The sequence below is a fragment of the Bidens hawaiensis genome, unplaced genomic scaffold, assembly GCF_021521415.1.
Source record: "Bidens hawaiensis isolate Kalapana, Puna unplaced genomic scaffold, B.hawaiensis_p1.1 tig00001575_1, whole genome shotgun sequence".
NCBI classification, from domain to species: Eukaryota; Viridiplantae; Streptophyta; class Magnoliopsida; order Asterales; family Asteraceae; genus Bidens; species Bidens hawaiensis.
This window is the reverse complement of record NW_027491088.1, coordinates 3,853,364-3,877,030: the sequence shown is the minus strand read 5'-3', so window position 1 is coordinate 3,877,030 and position 23,667 is coordinate 3,853,364. Positions and strand designations below refer to the sequence as shown.

At 34.3% G+C, this 23,667-nt stretch overlaps 3 protein-coding genes across 3 annotated transcripts; 1 reads left to right on the top strand and 2 right to left on the bottom strand.

Annotated features, from left to right (window-relative positions):
• The first annotated feature begins 2,454 nt into the window (after nt 1-2,454).
• On the top strand, nt 2,455-5,748 carry LOC143588347 (PHD finger protein ALFIN-LIKE 4-like). Its single transcript, XM_077069375.1, has 5 exons — nt 2,455-2,571; nt 2,655-2,687; nt 4,829-5,057; nt 5,137-5,269; nt 5,340-5,748. Exons 1-5 carry the CDS (start codon nt 2,475-2,477, stop codon nt 5,592-5,594), a joined length of 747 nt encoding a protein of 248 aa, XP_076925490.1. The 5' UTR covers nt 2,455-2,474; the 3' UTR covers nt 5,595-5,748.
• Nucleotides 5,749-7,656: 1,908 nt separating this feature from the next.
• LOC143586333 (uncharacterized) lies at nt 7,657-9,925 on the bottom strand. Its single transcript, XM_077067903.1, has one exon. It carries the CDS (start codon nt 9,919-9,921, stop codon nt 8,185-8,187), a length of 1,737 nt encoding a protein of 578 aa, XP_076924018.1. The 5' UTR covers nt 9,922-9,925; the 3' UTR covers nt 7,657-8,184.
• Nucleotides 9,926-18,003: 8,078 nt separating this feature from the next.
• Nucleotides 18,004-20,294, bottom strand: LOC143586324 (uncharacterized). Its single transcript, XM_077067893.1, has 4 exons — nt 20,225-20,294; nt 19,978-20,104; nt 19,019-19,136; nt 18,004-18,449 (listed from the first exon to the last, which is right to left on the bottom strand). Coding segments are annotated over exons 1-4 (300 nt in total). The 5' UTR covers nt 20,226-20,294; the 3' UTR covers nt 18,004-18,395.
• Nucleotides 20,295-23,667: the final 3,373 nt, after the last annotated feature.

Sequence of the window (23,667 nt, the reverse complement as noted above, 5' to 3'; positions counted from 1 at the left end):
AAAAAAAAGTATATAAAACGTAATCAATATGAGATTTTTACGGTTGCTGGTCTAAACAAAAACTATAAAAAAAAGTATATAAAACGTATTGATTATTTGAGAATACCCGCATGTAGTACGTTAAATTATATAAATCTCGTGAACTATAACATATATAAGTTAGGTGATTTTAAAAGAAAAAGTAAAAGTCCCCACCAAGTTTCCTTGCACATGATAATATTGAGCGAATAAATATTTCATAACTTTATCGTATTCTTCATAAGTTGTAAATCCGATATTTTTTTATTTTTTATTGGGTATGTCTATTTTCATACTTTTTTCTCTAAATATGTGATCTTCGTTACCTTCTTTTATGCATGTTTTTTACTCTTTTAATACGCAACATGGCTGTGAAAACGTTAAAGAATGCAATTGATGTGAGTTATTTTATGACCTAGTGGGTTAAGCTCACTTAACCAACTTTGTTTTAATTTGAGATAACCAACTTTATTTGATTAGAATTAACCATTTGGTTAAAAATTTATTAGGCCTTTACAGGTTCCATCATGTAAAACACAAAAGACGAAAGCCCGAAACAAAATTTTATGGTAAGGGCCATGTGAAGCTTACTTTGCTTTAGGCCTCCAAAATGGTTGGGCCGACCGTTTTTCTATTGTGTGATGAAAGACCGGTGTGGTCCAGACTAGTCGCTCTTTCAAGGTTTGACGTTTGTTGGTCTGTCGGTTTATATGTTTTTCAAACAGTCGACACTTGTGTGTCTTGATATGCATATTTAGTCTTCTTACACCACCACGCTAGTTTGGTTTAAAACATTAGTTGTATCAATTTATTAGTCTCACACTGCACACATGTATTTACGGAATAAGTTTAATTACTAAACATCAATAGTGAGAAATATGTTTTTTATAATTTGCTCTTTGCACTTTAAGAACGTGTCTGTTTTTTTTAATGTCTACTATTTGTTTATTATTACAAATCGTTGTCTTTCAGTTCATTTTCATTTTTCATACTTAAAATGTTCTCTTGAATTTGAGGTTCTTCTGTAAACTCCAATATAGAAGTCATCAAAATGCGACGCATGGTGAGGGGCGTAGCTGCAGAGACGTCCGTATATGATTATGTACACGGTTGTATAGTCACGTACCACGTTTTATAATAATGTACTATATGTTTTTTAATTGCGTATCAAGTACCATATTGTATAAGCAAATACAAGATTATATAAGTTTTTATACAATTTCATACGTATACTTCACAACATACAAAATGTAAATAATATCACGAAATACATTCCCCATTTAGTTTTCGTATAATTAAATTTTCCAAAAATTAAGCTTATCTTTAAAACTATCATTACTTTTCTCGCTTTTTTTATTCCACCTAATATATGATTTTTTTTTTAAATCTTCATTAATAACTATTCAATATTTTCTTTATTCAACCTATATATAACATATTATATATAATATATGAGTTTCTAGCCTAAAAAACTAATATATACACAACTTTCAAAACAGTATATCTAATTTTATCAATTTGCTTCATAATTATTTGCTGATTGAGCATTCAAAAGATATAAAAGAAAACAGTCATTAATTATAATCTTTAGAAAAAAGAGAAGTAAAAATTTAAAACAGAAAAATATAATATAAATGTGTACAGTTTTGTCACGTGTTATCCAAACTTTAGCTTTTAACTCAACTGACGACATTGAAGAGTGGAAGCAAAATTTAGGCGGAATGCCACAAGGTCTCAAGTTCATATTCAATTATAACCCGGTTTTACCTCAAAAACAGATAATGGTGGGCTTGAATTAGTTACCCAGCCTTGTATGCGATTGCGAGTGTATAAAGTTGCAATCGGGCGGTGGGGTCCGACAAGCGATTGATCGGTATTAATCGGATCGGACTTTAATGTATAATTTTCAATTTTATATATGCATGCACATATTTTTATATGTAGTTTTTAGTTTTATGCATACATAAACACATTTGGCCGGAAATTGGCTTGAATCTCGCCGGAAACCGCTAATTTTGGTTGGAATATCGTCAGAAAATGCTAATTTTGGTCACAATCATGCCGTAAACCGTTGATTTTGGCCGGATTTGACCATTAACCGATTAGCCTAAAATTAATCAGTGAAGTGGTGACTAACGATTAATTGACGTTTAATCGGGATTTTTGATTGGTCGTTGAAAAACAAAGAAAAGAAATAGAATTATTATAGTTATTAATTATATTGGTAGTAAAAGTAGAAGAAGATGATATCTTGTAAGATGGGTTTTGCGTTTGTGGTATCGGACTCGTGAGATAAAAATTAAATAAATAAATAAAGAAACTCACACCTGGCTGGATTATGATTAGATTCAAGTCCGCCTCTTACGTGTCTTCTGTCTTGTTCTCATTCTCTAACCTCTTTCTTTCTCTTCACTTCAGTTTCTTTCTAAAATTAATAAATAATTAATAAATTAAGCATGGACGGAGGAGCAAACTATAATCCTCGCACAGTTGAAGAAGTGTTTAAGGATTTCAAAGGCCGCCGTGCCGGACTTATCAAAGCTCTCACCATCGGTCACTTGCTCACTTACTCTTATTGCTTTGATTGATAATGTTTTATTAATTAGGGTTTTTAATTGTAAGTTTGTTTGTTGCAGATGTTGAAGAGTTTTTTCAGCAGTGTGATCCTGGTTAGGGTTCTTTCATGAGTTCTTTCTGCATGCATTGAAAATTGTTTAATTATTATAGTTTTTAAGGCATGAATTGTTTTATTAACTTCATCAAGTCCTGAATTGTTGCCTTATTTGTTGCTGCTCTGTAATTGTGATTGTGTGTAGGCCTATTGGGGAATTTATGTACTAACAAATTTACATAGGTGTAAAACAAAACATAGATATGTGTAAAAACTAATTTTCAAAATTATAATCGTAAATATAGATATAAATAATGATAAAGCTACACTCAAATAACATTAACATACAAATTTTTTTATAAAAAACCTTAGTTTTTATGGGTTCATTCAAGTTCTTAAATAATTTAACAGTTCTGTAATGATACTCATCCTATATATATATATATTTATATATATTTTGTTTCTATAATTTTGTTAGTCTAAGTGAGTGATGAAGTTTGCCAGCTTAGAGCCTTAGATGTGTGATAGTGATGTAATTCTTTTAAAGCTTCGATTATTTTCCTATTCTGACAAATTTAGTAACACATATACGTTTATCAAGCACAATTTTGTAAATATGTAGTGTTATTATTAAGTTTGTTTAAAGGTTAGTTACTGTATAATCTACAGTAGCTACCCTCAAGTTTAAGCTTTTGCTTAGAAATCAATAGGGGGTGAATCTTTGAAATCATATATCACTCATAGTTACGTGTGTCGCCTATTATGAAACGTGGAAAGAGATTGGATCAATTGGAGTGTTTATCAGTTTGTTGACTTACATTATTGCAACACACTTCTTAATGAGACGGTTTCAGTAACTAGATTTCCATAGATTCATAGTTTTGAAGGGTACAGTTTAGCAGCTATATATGGCTTTTCAGAAATATCTAACTATTCCAAGGCTTTTCGATACTTATTATACGTTTTTCAAGCACAGTCATATAGATATGTAGTGTTCTTAAGTTTATTTAAGGTTAATAATTAATTATTGCGTAATCTGTAGAAACTACCTTCAAGTCATAGCATTTGCTTAGAAATTAATAGGGGGCAAGTCTTTGAAATCATATTTCACTCACGGTTACACGTGTCACCTTTTATGGAACCTTGAAAGAGTTTGGATTTGAAGCGTTGTTAAATCCTTACTTTTATGTTGTTCTAAAGAAGTGATTGGGGGTGTTTGTAAGTGTGATGGCTTCCACAGACCTTTTCTTTTAAGGGAGATTGCTTCAGTAACTAGATTTCTTTAGATTCATAGTTTGAATGATGCAGTTTTGCTAAATATGCTTGAAAGATGCTCAATTAGGTATTGTTTTATGAAGAGAAATTACCTGTTTTTCCCTTAGTCAAAAAAAGGGAGATACCCGAAAACTAAACAAGTTGAAGTTCATAGATACATAATCGTCTCCTAGTACATTATAGAATATGATAAAAGTTTAGTAAGTGTTATGATAATGACCACTTAATTACTATAGATATTGAGGCAATTCTATCCTTTTATCTTATATTATAAAGGTGCTTTTTTGTGTCAATTTGTCTGTCTTGGTTCTTTGCTTTGATGCCTCTTATTGTGTGTTTACCCGTAGTTATTAATCGACATATACATCTGTTAGGGCATTATAGGTTTGCGCCATGGTTTTTATTTAGCTGGGTGGCATAATGGTTATTACTTTTGTGACTTTTTAATGATGTTTTATCCGCATTAAACATATTATCATATAATCCGAGTTTCTTTTACACCCACTTTTTATTTCATTACACCCTCTTCTAGAAGTCTCGACTTCGACACATATCTGCACTTACTACTTTATAATTATCATATGTTCTTTACACTTTCACCATCTATTCTATTACTGTTTATGGTGTTTGACTATTTGCACTTAAACATTATCCTTGTGAATTGTTATGCACTGGGAAAACTCGCATTTTATGGTTATATAGTTTTGAAGTAAAAATAAGGTGAATTGTTATAACCGCTAATAATGGTCGAGCATTCACTGATTTATATTGCCATATTGTAGCCATTATTCACTTAACAAACTCAGTTTGCTTTTTCCGATTAATGTTTTATATGGTAAAAAGGTGTTAACATTGCTTTTGATTTGCACAACTTAATGCTTATTTTACTACTAATACGAAAAGAGTGCATCTGTGTGTGCACAGAAAAGGAGAATTTGTGTCTGTATGGATTTCCAAATGAGCATTGGGAAGTGAATTTGCCTGCTGAAGAGGTACCTCCCGAACTACCAGAACCCGCACTTGGAATCAATTTTGCAAGAGACGGAATGCAAGAAAAAGACTGGTTATCTTTAGTTGCTGTTCATAGTGATGCTTGGCTGCTAACTGTTTCCTTCTATTTTGGTGCTCGATTCGGTTTTGACAAATCAGACAGGTAAATAAAACACAAGTTTTAATTCAAATCAATCCCATTTATTAAGATAATAGACTGTCTTTTTCATTCCATGTTACAGGAAACGACTTTTCAATATGATAAATGACCTCCCGACAATATACGAAGTTGTAAACGGTAGTACAAAGAACAACCCAAAGGACAAATCATCAGTTTCCAATCACAGCACCACCAAATCCAAATCAAACTCAAAGGTATTGAACCGGTCAATTTATCCCGTTATATCTTTAATCATTAATAATAACAGCTTCATTTTCCGTGTAGCCACCACCGCCAGAAGAAGAAGGCTTAGATGATGAAGATGAAGATGCAGATGAAGAAGAAGATGATGATGATGAGCATGGTGAAACTTTATGCGGGTCGTGTGGGGAGAATTATGCATCGAATGAATTTTGGATATGTTGTGATATATGTGAGAAGTGGTTTCATGGCAAATGTGTTAAAATCACACCAGCAAGAGCAGAGCATATTAAGCAGTACAAGTGTCCGTCTTGCAGCAATAAGAGAGCTCGACCTTGATGATTACTGTGTCGATATAGTATCGTGTTGTTTACTTTTAAGTTTTAACTGGTTTGTGAAAAGTGATGTTGGTTGGTTAAGTCTGTTTATGCGTGAATTTGATATCGGTTAGTGTATAATTAATTAGTGAGCAGATCATGTTTGTTTGATTCAACTGAAGTATTTCATATCTTACACATTTTTGTTGGTGCGTTAACTAACAAAAGCAGTTGCATTGTTAATGTTTATTGTCAGTTTGTGCCACTTAGTAGTGTATTCGGAGTCACAAATCGAACCTAGGTGGAACGACACCATGGTGACTTCTCACTTGGTGGGTTGGTGCGTGTTCGAAAAGGAAACAGTTTCTGCCATCCTAATATATTCAAGGTAGTGTTTCTCAACTGCAAGTCTGCAAACCTTATTCTGCATTGTAAGGCTAATCGTTGTGCACTATGAGCGGGTGCGTTAGCCGGTCTGAATCAGCAAGAGGTGGGGGGCGTTAACTATAACGCCAGACGGTTAACAGGGTGTTTTGGGGGCGGTAATGAGTTAATGCTGGAAGGGGTGGAGGGGCTGGCGTTATTCCACAATGCTATGCCTAAGAATTAAGTCATTAACTAAACGAACACACAATGTTGAACTCCAAATAAAAGTTTTTTAAATAAACAAAACCCGAGAAATCACGCAAAAAGATGGTACCGGGACATTACAAGGGAACATGCCTGGTTACGAGAATAACTCCTTCGCTTAAACAAAGAAAATGTTACAAGCAACAAGAAAATGGTCCGCCCCCACGTCACTTCATCCTTGTGATACCAAATGAAATGAGTATAGTTTTTCCAAGTCTTCAAATTATTATTATGTATATTAATTGATATTCTTTTTCTGAGGGCATATTACTATTAGTCTTTGTTGGTATATTATTGCATGTCGTACAAGCTTCTCATGCATGATATTAACTTATCTTCCCTTGGTCTTCAATTTTACACATCTCTTAGGATTATTTATTTTTATATTAGTAACTAGTTTTTGTCCCACTTATTACAGGGGTTGTTTAAAATTTCGTAGCTAATATTGTGAATGTATTTCGTTAGATTTTAGTTTATTTATTGTAAGAAGTTAATAATATACTTGAACCTATTTTAATAAATTTATGTTGGGTTTGTTCATTTTTTAATGAAACGTTGAATGAATTATCTATTTAAGTAATAGCGTTGTGATATTCTCTTAACATTACTATTCATATTTTTACAAAAATCAAAGCATTTGGTAGAACATTGTAATGTAATTTCTCTTTGTTCACATATATGAGTTTGATAAAAGTTACAACAGTACCAAAACTTCAACAATATTGTTACAATTTTACCCCTTATTTTATGCCTCACCCCGTCAAGTTTACCTATAGATTTTTTATGACACGATCTCATTTCTTTGTTTTTTTCCCTCAAAGTTGCTTCAAGGTTTCGATTTTTTTACAAGTTATTTTTTTCTCTTACAACTTTAAGAACGTGATTTTCATTGCGACATCTTTATTTTTATCAACATTTCAATATAAATGATGTTGACTTTTTTCACGTTTGATGCGTCATAGAGTTGCGCTCTTCTTAAAAAGATGAATAATGGAGCATATATGTTTTATCTTTAACTCTTTAAGGCACCTTTATTTAAACACCCAATCATGGATGTTGATAATGGTATTCAGAGTCTTATGGATACACTTTTCTCAACAAGGTGGTATGATATAGAGTTGTAGACTCGGTTTCAGCCGCAAATTAATATACCCTAAAAAAATTATACTTATTTTACTTTCTTTTAACCTTATTTAGTAATGCTTCTTCTATAGATATTCGGTGGTATTATATATATTTTTGTACGTCACTAAGCATGAATTTATGTTTTAAAATTTATATCATAATGAAAATTACATTGTTTGGTATTTCAAACATTATACGGTGACAGTTATACGTATATAAATCACTATATTTTCAATTTGTTAAAAACATAAGATTATAACAATTAGAATGATAAAAAAATGCACTTGAAAACCTCTATGTGTATTCTTTAACAAGCTAAGAGATATACATAAAAGTCGTGAGTATGTCTGGTAATTACCAATGCTTGGCTCATTACCATCCTTATGTTTATGTTTCTGACAAGGATGGTTTGGGATGATGTAGCGAGATGTTGAAAGGTCCCTTGTGGTTATTTTTTTAGTTAAAGGCATAAAACGATCATCTTACAAAGTATATCATTCAAACTAGATGGTGCATCTGTCTCAAAGATCAAAAGTGTGACACCGAGATATGCCTAAATTTCAATACTTGTGGGCGAGAGATACAAATGATACATAGTATGAAAACGATTAGTCGAATTTACTCTTATAAAAACAAAAAACAAAATTTAAAAATAGTACTCGTATTAGTCTCTTTCAATCTTAAGACAGCTAAAAACAACCCCAAAAGTTAACATGCTCTTCACCACCCAATCCAATACCACCAAAATCTTAACTGTCAACTCTAATACCCACGCTACCCATATTTTAGCAAAATAATAATAACTTAATAACACACCAAATTACAAATAATAAACAAATAAATATATAAAAAAATATTTATAACCGATGACTTCCACTTGGGCCTGGACCCGGCCCAAGATTGGACATTCTACTTTGACTCTGATTAAACGAATTAATTCTTTCAATCTTTAACCCGGCCCGAAACCTTTCAATAAACTTATCAGCTTTTGTATTCACATCCGGGCTCGGACAAAACGCCGGCGACGCCACGGCGGACGACGGCGACTGCGCTTCATCGCCGTCAGGAGACAAGCTGCCGGAGCTCAATGTACTCTGAACCCTAACGTAATCACCTTCCACCGCAAACTTCCAATCCGGCATCTTAAACGGCGGCATCGGCGGCGGCGGCGGTATCCCTCTCATCGGAGATTCGCCGTCGTCTGAGCTGTCATCGATAGTGTTAAAAAACTTCATCTTTACCGGCGCTTTAGGCTTGTCCGTCACAAAAGGTGACACTCTAGTTACAGTAGGTTTTGGTACACGCGCCGACGAACTCGCCGCCGTGGACGGCGGCGCCGGCACCGGAGGAGTTGAAGATGGAGTTTTTTTCGTCTCTTTTTTGGATGGGAATAAGTTGTTGAGGATTGATTGTGGTGGTAGTGGTGGTGGCGGCGGCGGCGGGAGGTGGGTGTTGACCGGAGGTTGTGAATGGTGTAAAAGAATGTCTAAATTGTCTACACTTCTTTGTCTTTGTTTTCTTTTCTTCTTTTTAAGATAAAAGCTTGTGAAAAACTCTTTAGCATTGGACCCGGTTCTTTTCGGGTAAGTTTTACCGGATTTTTGGTCGGAATCTTGAAACTCCGGCGATATTTCCGTCGGAGACGACGGTTCAGCCGCAAAATCGTTAATTTCTGGCACCATTTTTCTGGGTTCTGAGCTTCTTGCTCTTCTCCGTTCTTTTTTAACTCTTTTTCTCACTCCAATTTCTGTTCTTTGCTCGGAATCTTGATTTTCCGGTAACTTGTTTTTCACTTCCGGCAACACTTTATTCAACTCCAAGCTGTTGTCTTTTTGCTCATCAGCTCCAGACACAGAATAATAAGTTCTGATTACTTCCGGTTTCTGCTCCGGAAGCGGAGATGGTGGTGACGGCGGCTGTGGCGGCGGAGATGGGGATTCAGCTTCAACAACCGGCGGCTGTGACGGCGGCGCGTATGAATCTTGTTTATTATTATTAATATTAATATTATTAAGATCCATCACTGTATGGTGTTCTCGAAAATAATATCGATCATAGTTGAAATGGGTATCATCGGAAAACCGATAAGGTGACTCCACACGGTGGTTCCACTGCGGAGATAGCTGCCGGAGATCCGGGTAAGAGCTGGTGCTCCGATGTCTTCTTAACCCGGTAACCGGTTGCTCCGGGAAATCATACCAATGGGTTGGTGTTAATACCACCGGAGCTCCATTTGACAAATCGGATACACTCCGATTAAATAACTTATTATTATTATTATCATTATTATTATTAATAGTTCTGCTTAAAAACCCGAATGCCAAAGCGAATAAAACCAACACCAAATTAATGGAATCCCAACTTTTTTTAACCAAGTTTGGTTTTAAAAAGTGGGAAGTGAAAGAAATAATGGATGGGATGATGAATATGATGGAAAGAATGGCGAATAATAATAATAGGATGATGAGTACGCCGGAGTTGAAGATCATGGAGGTGGCACGGCGGCGGAAGAGGTCGACACGGCGGACATTGGTGGTGCTTTGGACCCAAAATGGTGTTCTTGGGGTTTGGTCACCACCGTCGTTGTCTTCCATGAGTTGTTTTAGGTGAGAGGTGATGAAAAGGAAGAAAGTGTTTTGAGGAAGCTTTTGGGTTGTTTTGCTTTTTAGCTTTTGATAAAAGTAATGTTTATGTAGTGGTTTTAGTCGGCTTCTTGTTGCCTATGTTGCTTGTGCTAATATTTTATTTGTTATGAAGTCTTATAGGACATATATAATAATATTAAGAGTGTATCAATATCAGGAGGTTTGGTTTTGCTGAGGACGTGTAATGATGTAATGTAATCATGTAAACACGCATTTAGCCCCGATAACTAGAGGTGCAAATACCGGTTCTGGTTTCTAATTAGTTTTATGTGAAAATTCCTAATCGGTTTCTAGGCATCAGTTAATAACCGGTTATGATTTGCACCGTTGATGATAAGTCATGTAAACTAGTGTTTTGCTTGCAACTGTTTATTGTTAACGAATGTTTAGTTCTTCATAAGTCCTTGTAATTATGTGTATAAGTGTATAACTCTATAGATCAATAGGGGTTTTGCTTTTGTTTAGATGTTCATGTATATTAATTTAAACATCGTAAATTTATTTTGTTTTAGTCATATTAGAATAAGGATATATTTTCTAGAGTTTCTGTATTGACTATTGTATGGTTCATAAGTTATAATATGATTTAAATATATTTATAAGTTTGGTTGGTAACCTGTCACGATAATTACTATAGTAGTCAATATGGACGTTACTTATGACATTAGCTATAGCATGAATATTTTGAAAAGAAAATTAAAACAAATAAGACGTTACTTATGTCACATCCATGTTATGTGAAAAGGTGCAACAGTGTTGCAATATCCTCTTCAATTACTTAAGAGATGACATTTATAATTGCAACTAAAATTTGAAACGTCATAAATGTTTTAACAAATACTATATAAAAGGTATAAAATAATTAAATACACCTCAATTCCTTGTATATACTCTCACATTATTTCTGCCTTAATCACTCTATAGATATGCTTGAGTCATATCACAAGATTATGCCCATGATACAACTTAACAATGATATTGTGCTGTCAAAGAATCCAAAAGTTAAAAAAGCAAAAATTATCACACACTTGGTCACTCCCTATGAATATATGAATACCATGAACTGAAAGTAAAAAATAAAGTCCTCGTTTATAATTTAACGTTGTAGCAATCGTCATTCTCACGCAAGTTTCTTTCTTAAAAAAACGTACGATTTTGTTAAACAAATAATTAAACAAACACGCCCTATCTTTTTATAGAAGCTATAACCTAAAACTTATAAACACAATTAATATAATAATTAAACTACAAGCTACTTGTTGAATATGTGTATAGAAGCTATAACCTAAAACTTATAGTATGTATGTTTATAGGCTGTGAAACAGTTAATAAAACAAATTGTGGGGGTTGAATTTGTTGACCATATTAAAATTTAAAAACAAAAGACAATGGCGTGTATAGAGTAATATGGTTTTGTGTACAGATGGATCCCCGCGTACCGTGATTCCTTGGTCATTTACAAGTTACAACCAAACATCATCATTACCATTCAAATTATCTATGGCCCAAAACATTATATTTAATTAAAAAAAATCTTAAATAGCTTAAAATGAGGATTTAACATTTTAAATATAGTTATGACTTATGAAAGTGATTGTGTAATTTAAATCGTAATTTCATTTTACCTTTAAATAATCAGTTTTTTTAATATTATTATAGCAGGTATGAACTTGTTTTAAAAAATAATTATTTGACTCATAAAAAAATCAGGTGAAGAAGAAGAATGTATGTATTAATATATCAAAAGGTCTTTGTTTTAATTTTGATAGATCTGAGGGCAGCTGCCAATTTTCTTAAGCCAGGGTGGCAGAAAACTACAGAATATTTTTTAGTAATTTGCCCACTTAAATAATATTAGAATTAGAGAAGCATAATATCAAAAATTAACTTTAACTACCACAAAAATCAACATCCGTTGATTCATGAATCATGTCCGCATCAATCCCTCTCATTTATGAAGCAAGGCTTTGCTCATCAATCTATTCATTAAATCTCACACATTTATATATTACTAGTTGGTCAGCTCGTTTACTCCCTAGTCAAGGCAGCCCAAGGCACCTAATTTAGACTCGCACATACTAAAACATGACCGTTTCAACACAAACATCGTTTGACCCAAACCATTACCAGAGTACCAGACCCGCACATCTATCCTCCTATGAAACTCAAACAAAAAAACCAACATATGATAAATCTAAAAACCAATGTACCAAAAGGAAACACACTCATTAAAGCCAAATGATTTTGTTTGACGGATTACAATTAATCTAAAAGTCATAACAAATGAAAAGAAAAACATAAAAACATGCAACATTTAATTAACCTAGTGAACCATGAGTTTTTCGCTACTACCCATAACCATGATGAACTCACCTTCACATACAACCACACCTCCAACATATGTTTTTCACTCCATTTGTGCAATCCTGAACCGTTTTTTTAAGTTTGCTTAATGTCATTCTCGTTAATGTCTTTTGTAAAAAAAAATTTGTTGGGTAATATTTTGGTTAGAAAGTTTAAAAGGGGAATATAGTTACCTGTGGTATCGTTGAACTTTCTTTTCTTTTTTGTCGTTGGCTGGTGTTGTGGGCGGGAGGGTGAATGCAGAGTTGGGAGTCACATATGTTTTTTCTTATTCGGGTGGTGCTGGTAGAGCGAGGGATCCACTTGTTGACTATTTTGCTAAAAAGAATACAGGATAAAGCGGTAAAAGTTGCTCGGAGTGCATTTCTCTTAAAAGAATACAGCAATTTTATCTTAACAAAATTGAATATTATGAACTTACTCAGTCTTAATGATTTCTTTTAAAAGCATGGAACAGTTTTAATTAACAAAACATAAACAAAATTAAATATTATGAACTTACTTGGTCTGAGTTTGATAGAATGAATTGAAACAACCTGCAAACTTAAAATAAATATTCTTTTCATTATTATACTTAAAATGGTTTTAAGTATAAAAAAAATTAATTCAATTTGTTCTTAATTTACTAAATGCAAACTCAAAAAAGACAATAATAATCCATCAGTAAACACTTCAAATCAAAATGAAAACCTAAATTATAAAAAATAAAAGTTACAACTAAAGGAATCGTAGGCTGCAATCGGTCACTAAGCTTCGTATTGTCCAGATTATAGCAAAATCAAAATATGAAGTTAAATCCGAGACTCTTTCCGCACATATTCTGAGATAACGTTTGGCTTTGTCTGGCTAAACCCTAAAATTGTCTTCCACATACATGATACTAAACATGGAATTATCAATGAATTAAATCACAGAGATTCAAGCGACGAAACACATACCTGGGATACGTAATCTGCACGTGGATATGCCGCCTACACAGAAGTTAAATAGATAATCAGGGTGGTGTAAGGGTACAAACACAGAAGCATGCTGTACAATAGTGGAAGCCTACCGACCCCCAAAATTGTAGATATATAAATTATATAATATATATCAAATCCCATATACGTTTATAACAGAAAATAAAAGTACTGAAAAAGTTGTCTCAACAGAGAAGAATATTTTGATAAATAGACTTAATCACCTTCTTCAAATTCCTCTGCATCTGCAAGCTGATTTGCATCCTCCACCTTCTTCTTATCATCAGCCGCAAGCTTCGAACCAATCTTATCATCTTTAATTGTATTCCTCATGTTGTAGGCATAATTCTCGAGCATTCTTTGCTTCCACTTTCTTCTTTACGGTCTTCATCTTCAGCCTTGTATTTCTCAGCCTCCTGCACCATCTTCTCAGTATCCACCTTTGACAACCTTCCCTTATCATTATGATTATATAATAATATATATATGAACCATTAACTATAGGTCGTTTGTTGTTTTTATTTATAAAATATTTATAATAGTAACTACCGGTTGTCTCATATCCGTAGTTCAGGTGGCGGGGTTTGTGTGGATAATCAAGTCATGCCAAAAGAACCAAGTTTGCCACAAGCCCGACCAAAGAAAGGATGAAAAGGGCATACGTCATGAAATTCCAAAACCTTCCGAGGAAGGTGCCACATGTGCAGAATGAATATATTATCAAGGCAAGAAAGCCTACACCGAATGCTGACACCGAGATCAAGAACATCAGATCTAAAAAGGGATTTGTTGGATATCGAGCGATAAGATTTGTTCCTAGAAAGGCCCGGATACAAGCAATCAACTGAAATGAAGTTACGGGCCCTGTGCAAAGAAAAAAGTTTCTTACATGGGCCGCTTTTGTTTTTGGAGTAGCTGGTGTGGTTTGTGTTGTTGACATGAGTCTACAAATGGGAATACGTAAGGACAGTTTTCAATCGGTTGGTGGAGATGTGGTTGCGCTTTGCTGAGAAATTCGATTAATGGGTGGGGAGAGAATCGGAGTAGGTGGTGGATTTTTGATTTTTGCCGTTTCCCGTACCCGTAACGTCCCCGTTTCCGAGTCCCGTACCCGTTCCCGTGCTACATAGGCACCGATATATCGCCGATATTGATAGCTTAGCACCCAGGTGAACCCGTCTGTCTCCCAGGGTACAACAGCCGCAACAGTGTGCAGGGAGGCTTCGACACTTGGCATACATCTGCTCAAATCACGACATTTGTCCCGAACCAGCTTATTGCCATTAAAGCGCCACATTGCGCCCATCGCCCGAGACCGTGCGCGTCGGGTGCTTCACACCCTTGCTAGTGCCGCTAAGTGTGTCTTGTTATACAAGAATATAATCTTATGAGCCCTACTCCTTATAAACCACTTCTTAGTTTTTCCTTCTATCAATGTGGGACAAACCCATTTTCATTTCACCAAAGTTCAAGTTCTTAACCACATATTTTAGAGCATCAATATCATATTCATTTATACTATTGGACTCGTTATTAATTAGTATACTAATTAATATTTTTAGTCCAAAATTTCCAACAGAGGATGAAGTGGCCGAACTTAAATCAGCTTGCAGAGGCAGAGGAATTTGAAGAAGGTGATTAAAGGGGTGTTTGGGATTGCTTATTTTTATCAACTTATAACTTATTAACTTTTTTAAAAGTAATAAGGTGTCTGGGATTGCTTATATTGTGAGAGAAAAAGTTTCATAAATTACAATGTTGTAACTTATTAACTTAATAAAAAGTTATAAGGAGGTAAAATAAGGAATCCCAAACACCCCCTAAGTCTATTTATCAAAATATTCTTCTCTGTTGAGACAGCATTTTCAGTACTTTTATTTTCTGTTATAAATGTATGGGATTTGATATATATGTGTGAGATTTAATAAATAGATTGATGAGCAAAACCTTGCTTTGTCTCTACTCTCTAATTACACATACTAGACATAAAAATTACACATAATAGACATTTATGTCGTTTTCAGATTTTGTTGCAATTATAATGTCATCTCTTAAGTAATTGAAGAGGATATTGCTACAAAAACAACTGTTACACCTTTTCACATAACATGGATGTCTCATGTGACACAAGTAACGTCTTATTTGAGTTATTTGTTTAAATTTCATTTCAAAATATTCATGTTATAGCTAATGTCATAAGTAACATCCATATTGACTACTGTAGTAATTATCGTGGCAGTTTACTAACCTAACTTAGGAAAATATTTAAATCATAAACAATACAGTAGTCAATACTGAAACTATAGAAAAATTATACTTATTCTAATATGACAAAAACAAAATAATTTACAATGTTTATAATAATTAATATACATTGGGGGTGTTTGGGATTCCTTATTTTCATCAACTTATAACTTATAAACTTTTTGAAAAGTTAATAAGGTGTATAAGGTGTTTGGCAAACCATAAGGCCTTATGAATTTTAACTTATGGTGAAGGCAAAATAGAGGGGTTTTGAAAAGTTAGGAATATGTAACTTATTAACTTAATGAGTTTGATTTATCTATTACACCCCTCTCACCCTTAAACCCCATTACACTACTTTTAAAAAAAGTCATTTTGGTTTTCCCAACACATAAGCTGATCCAAACATTGTTTTAAAACTACTTTTCAAAATTTCATAAGTTTACAAGTCCTTTTAATCAAAAGTCCTTTTTCACTTAAATAAGCAATCCCAAACACACCCTAACATCTAAACAAAAGTAAAACCCCTATTGATCTAGAGAGTTATACACATAATTACAAGGACTCGTGAAGAACTAAACACCCGTTTACAATAAACTGTTGTAGGCAAAACACTAGTGTTTCTGGCTTGTCGTGGTGATTGTGTAGGTTGTACAAGTGGTGGTATTGGTTGGCTGATTATGTGACAGTTGTCTGAGGTTGGATGGTGATAGATGGTGGTGGTGGGGGTTCCGGCAGTAGGTTTTTTAGTTTTAGATTTAAATGGAGATGTTGGGGTATCTCATCGGAGCAAAAGAGAGAGAGAGAGAGAGAGAGAGAGGTGGTGGTGGTGGGGAGGAAGATGTAAAGAGAGAGAGAGAGTGGTGAGACAAGGGGAAAGGAAAGAAAAGATGAGGCTGGAGAAATAAGAAAAAAGAAAAGAGAAAATTACTGCTTTAGTTCTCGTGATTTTTAGACGGAGTCACTTTTCGTTCTTGATAAAATAAACGAACTGTTTTAAGTTCTTGTCATTTAAAAAAGTGAACCATTTTCGTCCCTCCGTTAATTTCACGTTAGTTTTTACATCTAAAATGTATGAATTTACAGTTTTGCCCCTGCTCGAGTATAATATGTGACAGACACAGCCACCATCACTATCATCATTGAACCCTAATTCAAATCTCTTCTCCACTTGATTACACTTTCTATCAACGACCAGACGACACAACCGGACACCAGCGACCATCACCGTCACCAGACACCAGCCGACCATCCCATCCCATCACCATCACCAGACACCAGCGACCATCCCATCACCATCACCATCACCATCACCATCATCAGACACCAGCGACCATCCCATCACAATCACTAGACACAACCGGACACAACAAGAAACCAGCCGACCGTCACTATCATCTTCTATTTGAGCCAAAAATGTCTCAGGAATGGGAAATCCGGCGAATGGGAAGTGTAGAATGGCGAAGAATGGGAATATCCGGTGAATGGGAAGTGTGGAACGGCGGTCGGAATGGGAAAATCCGGCGGGGCTTGAAATCCAGCAGGCTGTAAACTGATGAACGGCGTTTGTTTTTTTTGTTGGTGCTGTAAATTGAAAGATGTTATTAAATATTATTCCAGGGTAAATGTATTTAAGGTGCAAGATTACGTATATACCCTTGATTTTAAACATCATGTTAATAGCCGTTTTAACGGAGGGACGAAAATGGTTCACTTTTTTTAAATGACAAGGACTTAAACAGTTCATTTATTTTATCAGGGACGAAAAGTGACTCCGTCTAAAAACCACGAAGACTAAAACAGTAATTTTCTCAAAAGAAAAAAAATAGTGAATTTACCATAGTACCCCTGCCTAACTAACTTTCGTATAAACTATATATGAAACTACAGAAACAAAACTTTCACTTGAACTAAACACTTGTGACTTGTGTGTTCAAAACTATACAAACGTATTAGATGACATGAGGGTTCATGATTCATATTGAACTGTGTCAGCTAATGCCGGCTTGTTGGACCATGAACCACCAACACAACCAGTCAAATTGAATACTCTTGAACCGTTTTCATTTGCCCAACCGGTTAGATCCGGTTATGTGGTTGGATCAAAATTTCTCTTTTCTTTTTATACTTTACACTTACAAAAATATCATCTGATTATTCATACAATAACCCGCAACTTTGATACATTTACAAAACACATCAACTAATGATCACACACCTAGACCCTAAGTCGGGGTGTGACAAAAATGAGGTTGGCAAAAATACTTCTACGGTGACTTCCAGGGGCGGATTCAGTATTGAGTCAGGGGGAGCATATGCACCCCCTCAAATTCGTAAGTTCTTCTATAAACTTCTACTATATTAGGTTAAAAGACCCCAAGTGCCCCATCCGTGCTCTTTTTAATGCCCCAAACTCACTCGTTATGAATACATTTTTTTGGTAATTTGGAGGATCTTGGGGTCAATTATTAGATGTTCTTTTTCACACGTGATTGGTTTAGATCTCCAACACGGAACAAATTGGTTGTTTCGAAATATTTCCAACCAAGATTTCATATATTCTCTTTGCCCTTCAAATAAAAAATAAATAAATTCATGCATTCATAATGGGACATTATGTTAAGTATAAAAACATCATTTTCTAAACTTTCATGCAAGATTTCAGACACTACATGTTTGAACTCGAGTTAGCGCTTTACAATGAGTTCAAAGGAAAAAAAAACAAGATGGACCGAAAAACTCAGCATAAAGTTTACAACACAGTTCATGTTCTCGGGCTTTCTAATCCATGCATATGATATTACATCCGGGCTTGTCCTTGATACGGGTCATGGTACAACAGCAACGAGCCACCAATCATACGAAGATTATGAGTATTGTAATGAGCACTGCAATTGTACATATCAGAGCCTGCAATGCACCCGTTTTCGGTTAGTTGACTGGTCAGCTATACATGAAATGTGTAGTGAGAAAAATTATAAGTGGCTTTATGTAACTTCAATAAACCAAAACTAAAACATGATGCAACCTAAATATTCTCAAACAAATGGAATCTATAATATAACAAACAAGCTGCATCACCTTAAATACCGGGACCAAAATTCCTATATACAGAAAGTTGGAAACAAACTAAAATATGATTAAAAAAAATCTATATACCTATAATAATTAAAGTTCTCAATCTTTTGCAGATGCACATGTTGACATGTACTATCATCAAACATAACTTTTGAACAACTCTTCTTTATGATTTGTGACACAAAACAGTTCAACAACCAGAATTAATTAAGTGCGACTTATCATAAAGTTAGCGTAAGCGGTTACCGTTATTTATGAGCCTAACATGTTTCACCTGACAATAATTAGTTTTAATGGAATAATATGATGGTGGGATTTAGAGTTCACAACAGTCTACTTATGTTTTAAGGAATTAACTTGATTAGAAATTTTAAAATATTTGTTTAAATTAAAATACATACAGCGATTGCGTTGGCAGCAAGTCCTGTTCGCTCCCGTGGATCCTTTTGATAGTAATTTCTGAAGTACAAGATTGTTGCATAATACCAAAGCAAAGGGAATATGAACCCAAATAACAGGCTGCAAAAGCACAAATTAAGATGTTATGTTTTGTAGATATGACAAGATGAAAGGTCACCAAGTAAAGCAGGTTAGGTAACATGTAAATTTAAGTATGCATTCGGTTGGGTTGGGTTGATTCACAAACACATTTTTGTCAAATCTTTTATGAATTATTCTAAAACAATATTCTTAGTTTCTTACAATAGTAGTTCAAGTGTTTCAAAACTGGTTTTGGAGGTTGGGTGCAATAAATATAGAAGTAGGGCGATTTTTAACGTGTGTGACATTTTCGAACGCTCCATTTTAGTTAAATTTTTTATTTGACCCGTTTGAGAAAAAAAGTCAAAAAGCGCAACCCAAAGTTTCTTTGACCTGTTTGAACTTTGAAGTAAAGCACAACCCAAGGTTTATTTGACCAGTTTGAGAAAAAGCACAGCCCAAGATTTTTGTGACCCGTCTGAGACAGAACACAACCCAAGGTTTATCTAACCGATTTGAGTTAAAGCACAACCCAAGGTTTATCCGACCCGTTTGAGACAAAGCACATCCCAAGGTTTATCCGACCCGTTTAAGATAAAGCACAACCCAAGGTTTATTTGACCTGTCTGAGTCTGAGATAAAGCACGAGCCACAGTTTATTTGACCCGTTTGGATAAAACACAGCCCAAGGTTTATTTGACCGTTTGAGATAAAAACACAACCCAATGTATATTTGACATATTTTGAGATAAAAAAAAACAAACAAACCATGTTTATTTGACCCGTTTGAGATAAAACAGAACCCAGCGTTTATTTCACCCGTTTGATATTAAACACAACCCAAGTAAACGACAAGTTCAATGGACGGAAAAGAGCTCACCAAAACCACCCTATTCCAAATCCAAAGCAAGGGAGGGGTTTGTCAAAATATCCCAGCTCATGACCCTCTGCGTCTCCAATTAATGTGTAATTTCCATTTTTATCTCGCCTTAAATCAGACAAAGTCACTGCATACACAAATATAACAAATTGTTACACAAAAATATCAAAGCTTCCCTTGGATTCCTAAGCCAGAAAGCATTAACAACTCAACAAATATTTAATAATAAACAATAAAGGATTATTACTTTGGGAAGTAAGTCTATTTCTTGAGCTTCTTTTTCTTTAAAAAACCTGTTGCAACTACACATAATAAATAGTTAGTTATCAAAAATAATAAACCAGCTAGCAAACATTCAGTAAATATCAATAGTTTCAAGCAAGAAGAAGATTAACATTTACAGAAATGGATTAAATTGACTAACATTAATAATAATAATAATAATATAATCTTATTGGGTTTTCTGTAAATAATAACAATCAAACTTAGAGAACAAATTAAACACTAATATTATATTGTTAATTTACTAAAACCCTAGATTAAATATGTAAAATTAAACGAGAGTGAGTTATTGAAGTTGTTTACAAGATTAGTAAATGTGAGGGTAGGTAGTGTACCCCAGAATCCGGTTGAAACGACGTCGCCGGCGTTGAGTTTGAAGTTGGTGGTGGTGGTGGTGGTGGTAGAGTGGTAGCCGGCGGTGTAAGATATCCAAGAGGTGGTGTTAGGTAAAGCTTATTTAGACATTACTTACTTTTTTTGTTTAATCATAAAAACTCAACCTTTTTTTTATTTTTCTAACATGTAATTTTTATTTTTCACTTTTTCTTTAAACCGGAATTCACACAGCATGACTGTTTTTTAGCCCGGTACTTTTGACCGGTTTGCTAGAACATCGTACCCGCGGTTTATATCTAAAATATCGGCGGTTTTAAGTCGGATAATTTTTTATATTTGCGGCCAATATTTTATCAAAATTACTTTAACCCAATAATTAGAATACAAATGTGTGAACTTTAACACTATTTTAAAAAATGAGTGCTTTTGTATTATTTTTGAAATATGGAATAACTTTTAGATTATATTCAATTATAGAATCATTTACTTTCGGGTTATTTTGGAGTTGAAGTTGCATTTATAAGAAATTATAATATAAATTATTCAACCGGTTGAACCTCTCGGTATAACCCGGTTAAACCGATTGTACCATTTTTCAGGCCAATCCGGTACGAGTGAAAACCCGGTTTTTAAAACATTGGTTCCCAAACCAGCCCTCAGTCTCTCCTATTTATACGAGTTGTCTAGCTTATACGACTCGTATAATTTATCAACAATGATATTTAATCCATTGTTTTTATAAATATCCTTTTGTTTTATAAATGGCTTTTTATTTTGGTTATTTCATTAAATCATATATATCTTAAACGGTACTAATGCTACACCAACTAAAGATTTTGGTTCAAACATCATAGTCATTGTGATTTAACTCCCGATTCAAACTTTGCCTTTCCCTACCCAAACATACATGATCTGGTTAGGGATGTTCTGTGTGATGTTCTTAAACAGGCAGGGATTTCTGCTAAAAAGGAGGCCCCTGTTAACTTTCTCACGGATCCTCTTGAAGGGAGGTCTACTTTACGACCAGCTGATATTCTTGTGTTCGGGTGGGCAGGGGGGAAACACGCATGTGTGGATCTTACAGGAGTGTCTCCTCTTGTTGGGCTCAGGGACCGTGGGTTTGCTGTGGGTCAGGCTGCGTTGAAGGCTGAATCGGGCAAAGTTGTTAAACACGAGAAAGCTTGTTTAGACAATCAACATGTCTTTCTACCATTTGCCTTTGATACATTTGGTTTTCTGGCTCCAGAGGCTGTGAAATTTTTGAGTAGGGTTCAGCACGTCGTACACGGAACCTCTTCAGCTTCTAGGTCCCAAAGCTTCATTTTTAGCAGGATTGTCTTTGCTATTCAAAAGGGGGTTGCGGCGCAGTTTGTTGCCCGTTTGCCTGCCACTTTATTGTAATCGTTTTATAGTAAATTATATAAAATAGCTGCGGAAAGAAAAAAAAAAGCTAACTTTCTTATAAACATTTTACAAACTTTAGACGCAAGGTTTTAACCATTTTGATCGTCACTTGCGTCTATCTTTCGTATGCTTATGTTCTTTATAACTTCTAAGCCACCCGAGTTGTGCTTGACGATGACAATAACATATATGCATTTTCGACGGTTCAGATTAATTAGAAGTTACAAATAACATAAGCAAACGAAAGATAGACGCAGGTGAAGATCAAAATGGATAAAACCTTGTGTTTAAAGTTTGTAAAATATTTATATCGAAGTTTAATTAGGGAAAGAAGTAGTGTATTTAATGGGTATGGAAAGGTGAAGTTTGAATCGTGAGTCAATCACAATGACTATGATTTTATGAACGAAAATCTTTAGTTGGTGTAGCACTTACCACCGTTTGGGATATATACGCTTTGATGTAATAACCAAAATAAAAAGCCATTTATGAAACAAAAGTATATTTATAAGAACAATGGATTAAATATCATTGTTGATAAATTAAAACAACTATAAGACGGGTGTATTTAAAATTTTGTTAAAATGACAAGGACTTCTAAAAATTATACTATTGATTAAAACCCATGGTTGGTTCTACAAATATTTTTTTAGAATTTTTTAATTGATATTTCTTGTTCTTACCTTTTTTTTTTGCATAAATATGTTTATTTTTAAAAGTTAATTTTTTGGGTTTAGTTTCGGTATCATAACGTACCTAACCAATATTGACTGAATACGCATTGAATAGTTGCCGAAATGTCCGGCTCTTTCCCCTATAAATATGTTCATTTACAAATCTATTTTTTGAATTTGGTTCGGATATCGTAATCTCTAACCAATACCGGCCGAGTTCATATAGACTAAGGGCTTGTTTGGTTCATTCAGATCTGAATGAATCAGATCTTAATGAACCTCTGTCCCATTCAGCAACAACAATAAATATGAATGATTCAGACCTAATTTTAACCATACAGATGTTTTTCTGTTTAGAATCAAACAGTTTGAAGTCTGAATGAATCAGATGTTTACATCTGAATGATTCCATTCAAATATAAATAATCAGCCCCTAAACCAATTCTCATATTAACAGACAAATATTTGTAACTAAGAAGTATCTATGCTTAAGCTAAACATACAAGTACTGGGAGCAATCTTTAACCCACGTGTCCCACCACCACTAACACTTCTATTGAAGTTAGTGATTGCAATACACTAGTTCATTATTATAGAAATGTCCTTTTTTATGTGTTGGACAATTTTTATGATATTGCTTGTTGGTTACCATTTACCAAGGAACATAAGCATATTCACCTAACGTCACACCCTCAAAATCTGCTAACGGAGTTTTACCGTCAGAGGGTGTGAACTAACAGAATCGGAATCATTAGTTATAATCAAATACCATGTTTAAAGTTTTCAACCCAACAGGACATTAAGTCTTAAATAAAAATGCGGATGCATAAATTGTAAACCAAAAAGTTTGCGCCACACAGGACGACTTAAAACCCAAATTATTAAGATAAAAATTAAAAGAAGTTTTCAAAGCGATGGTGTTTAGCGAATGCATGTTCCTATACCGCGCGCCCGCCTCGGCTACCTGAGAATAACATACTAAAAGTGTCAACAC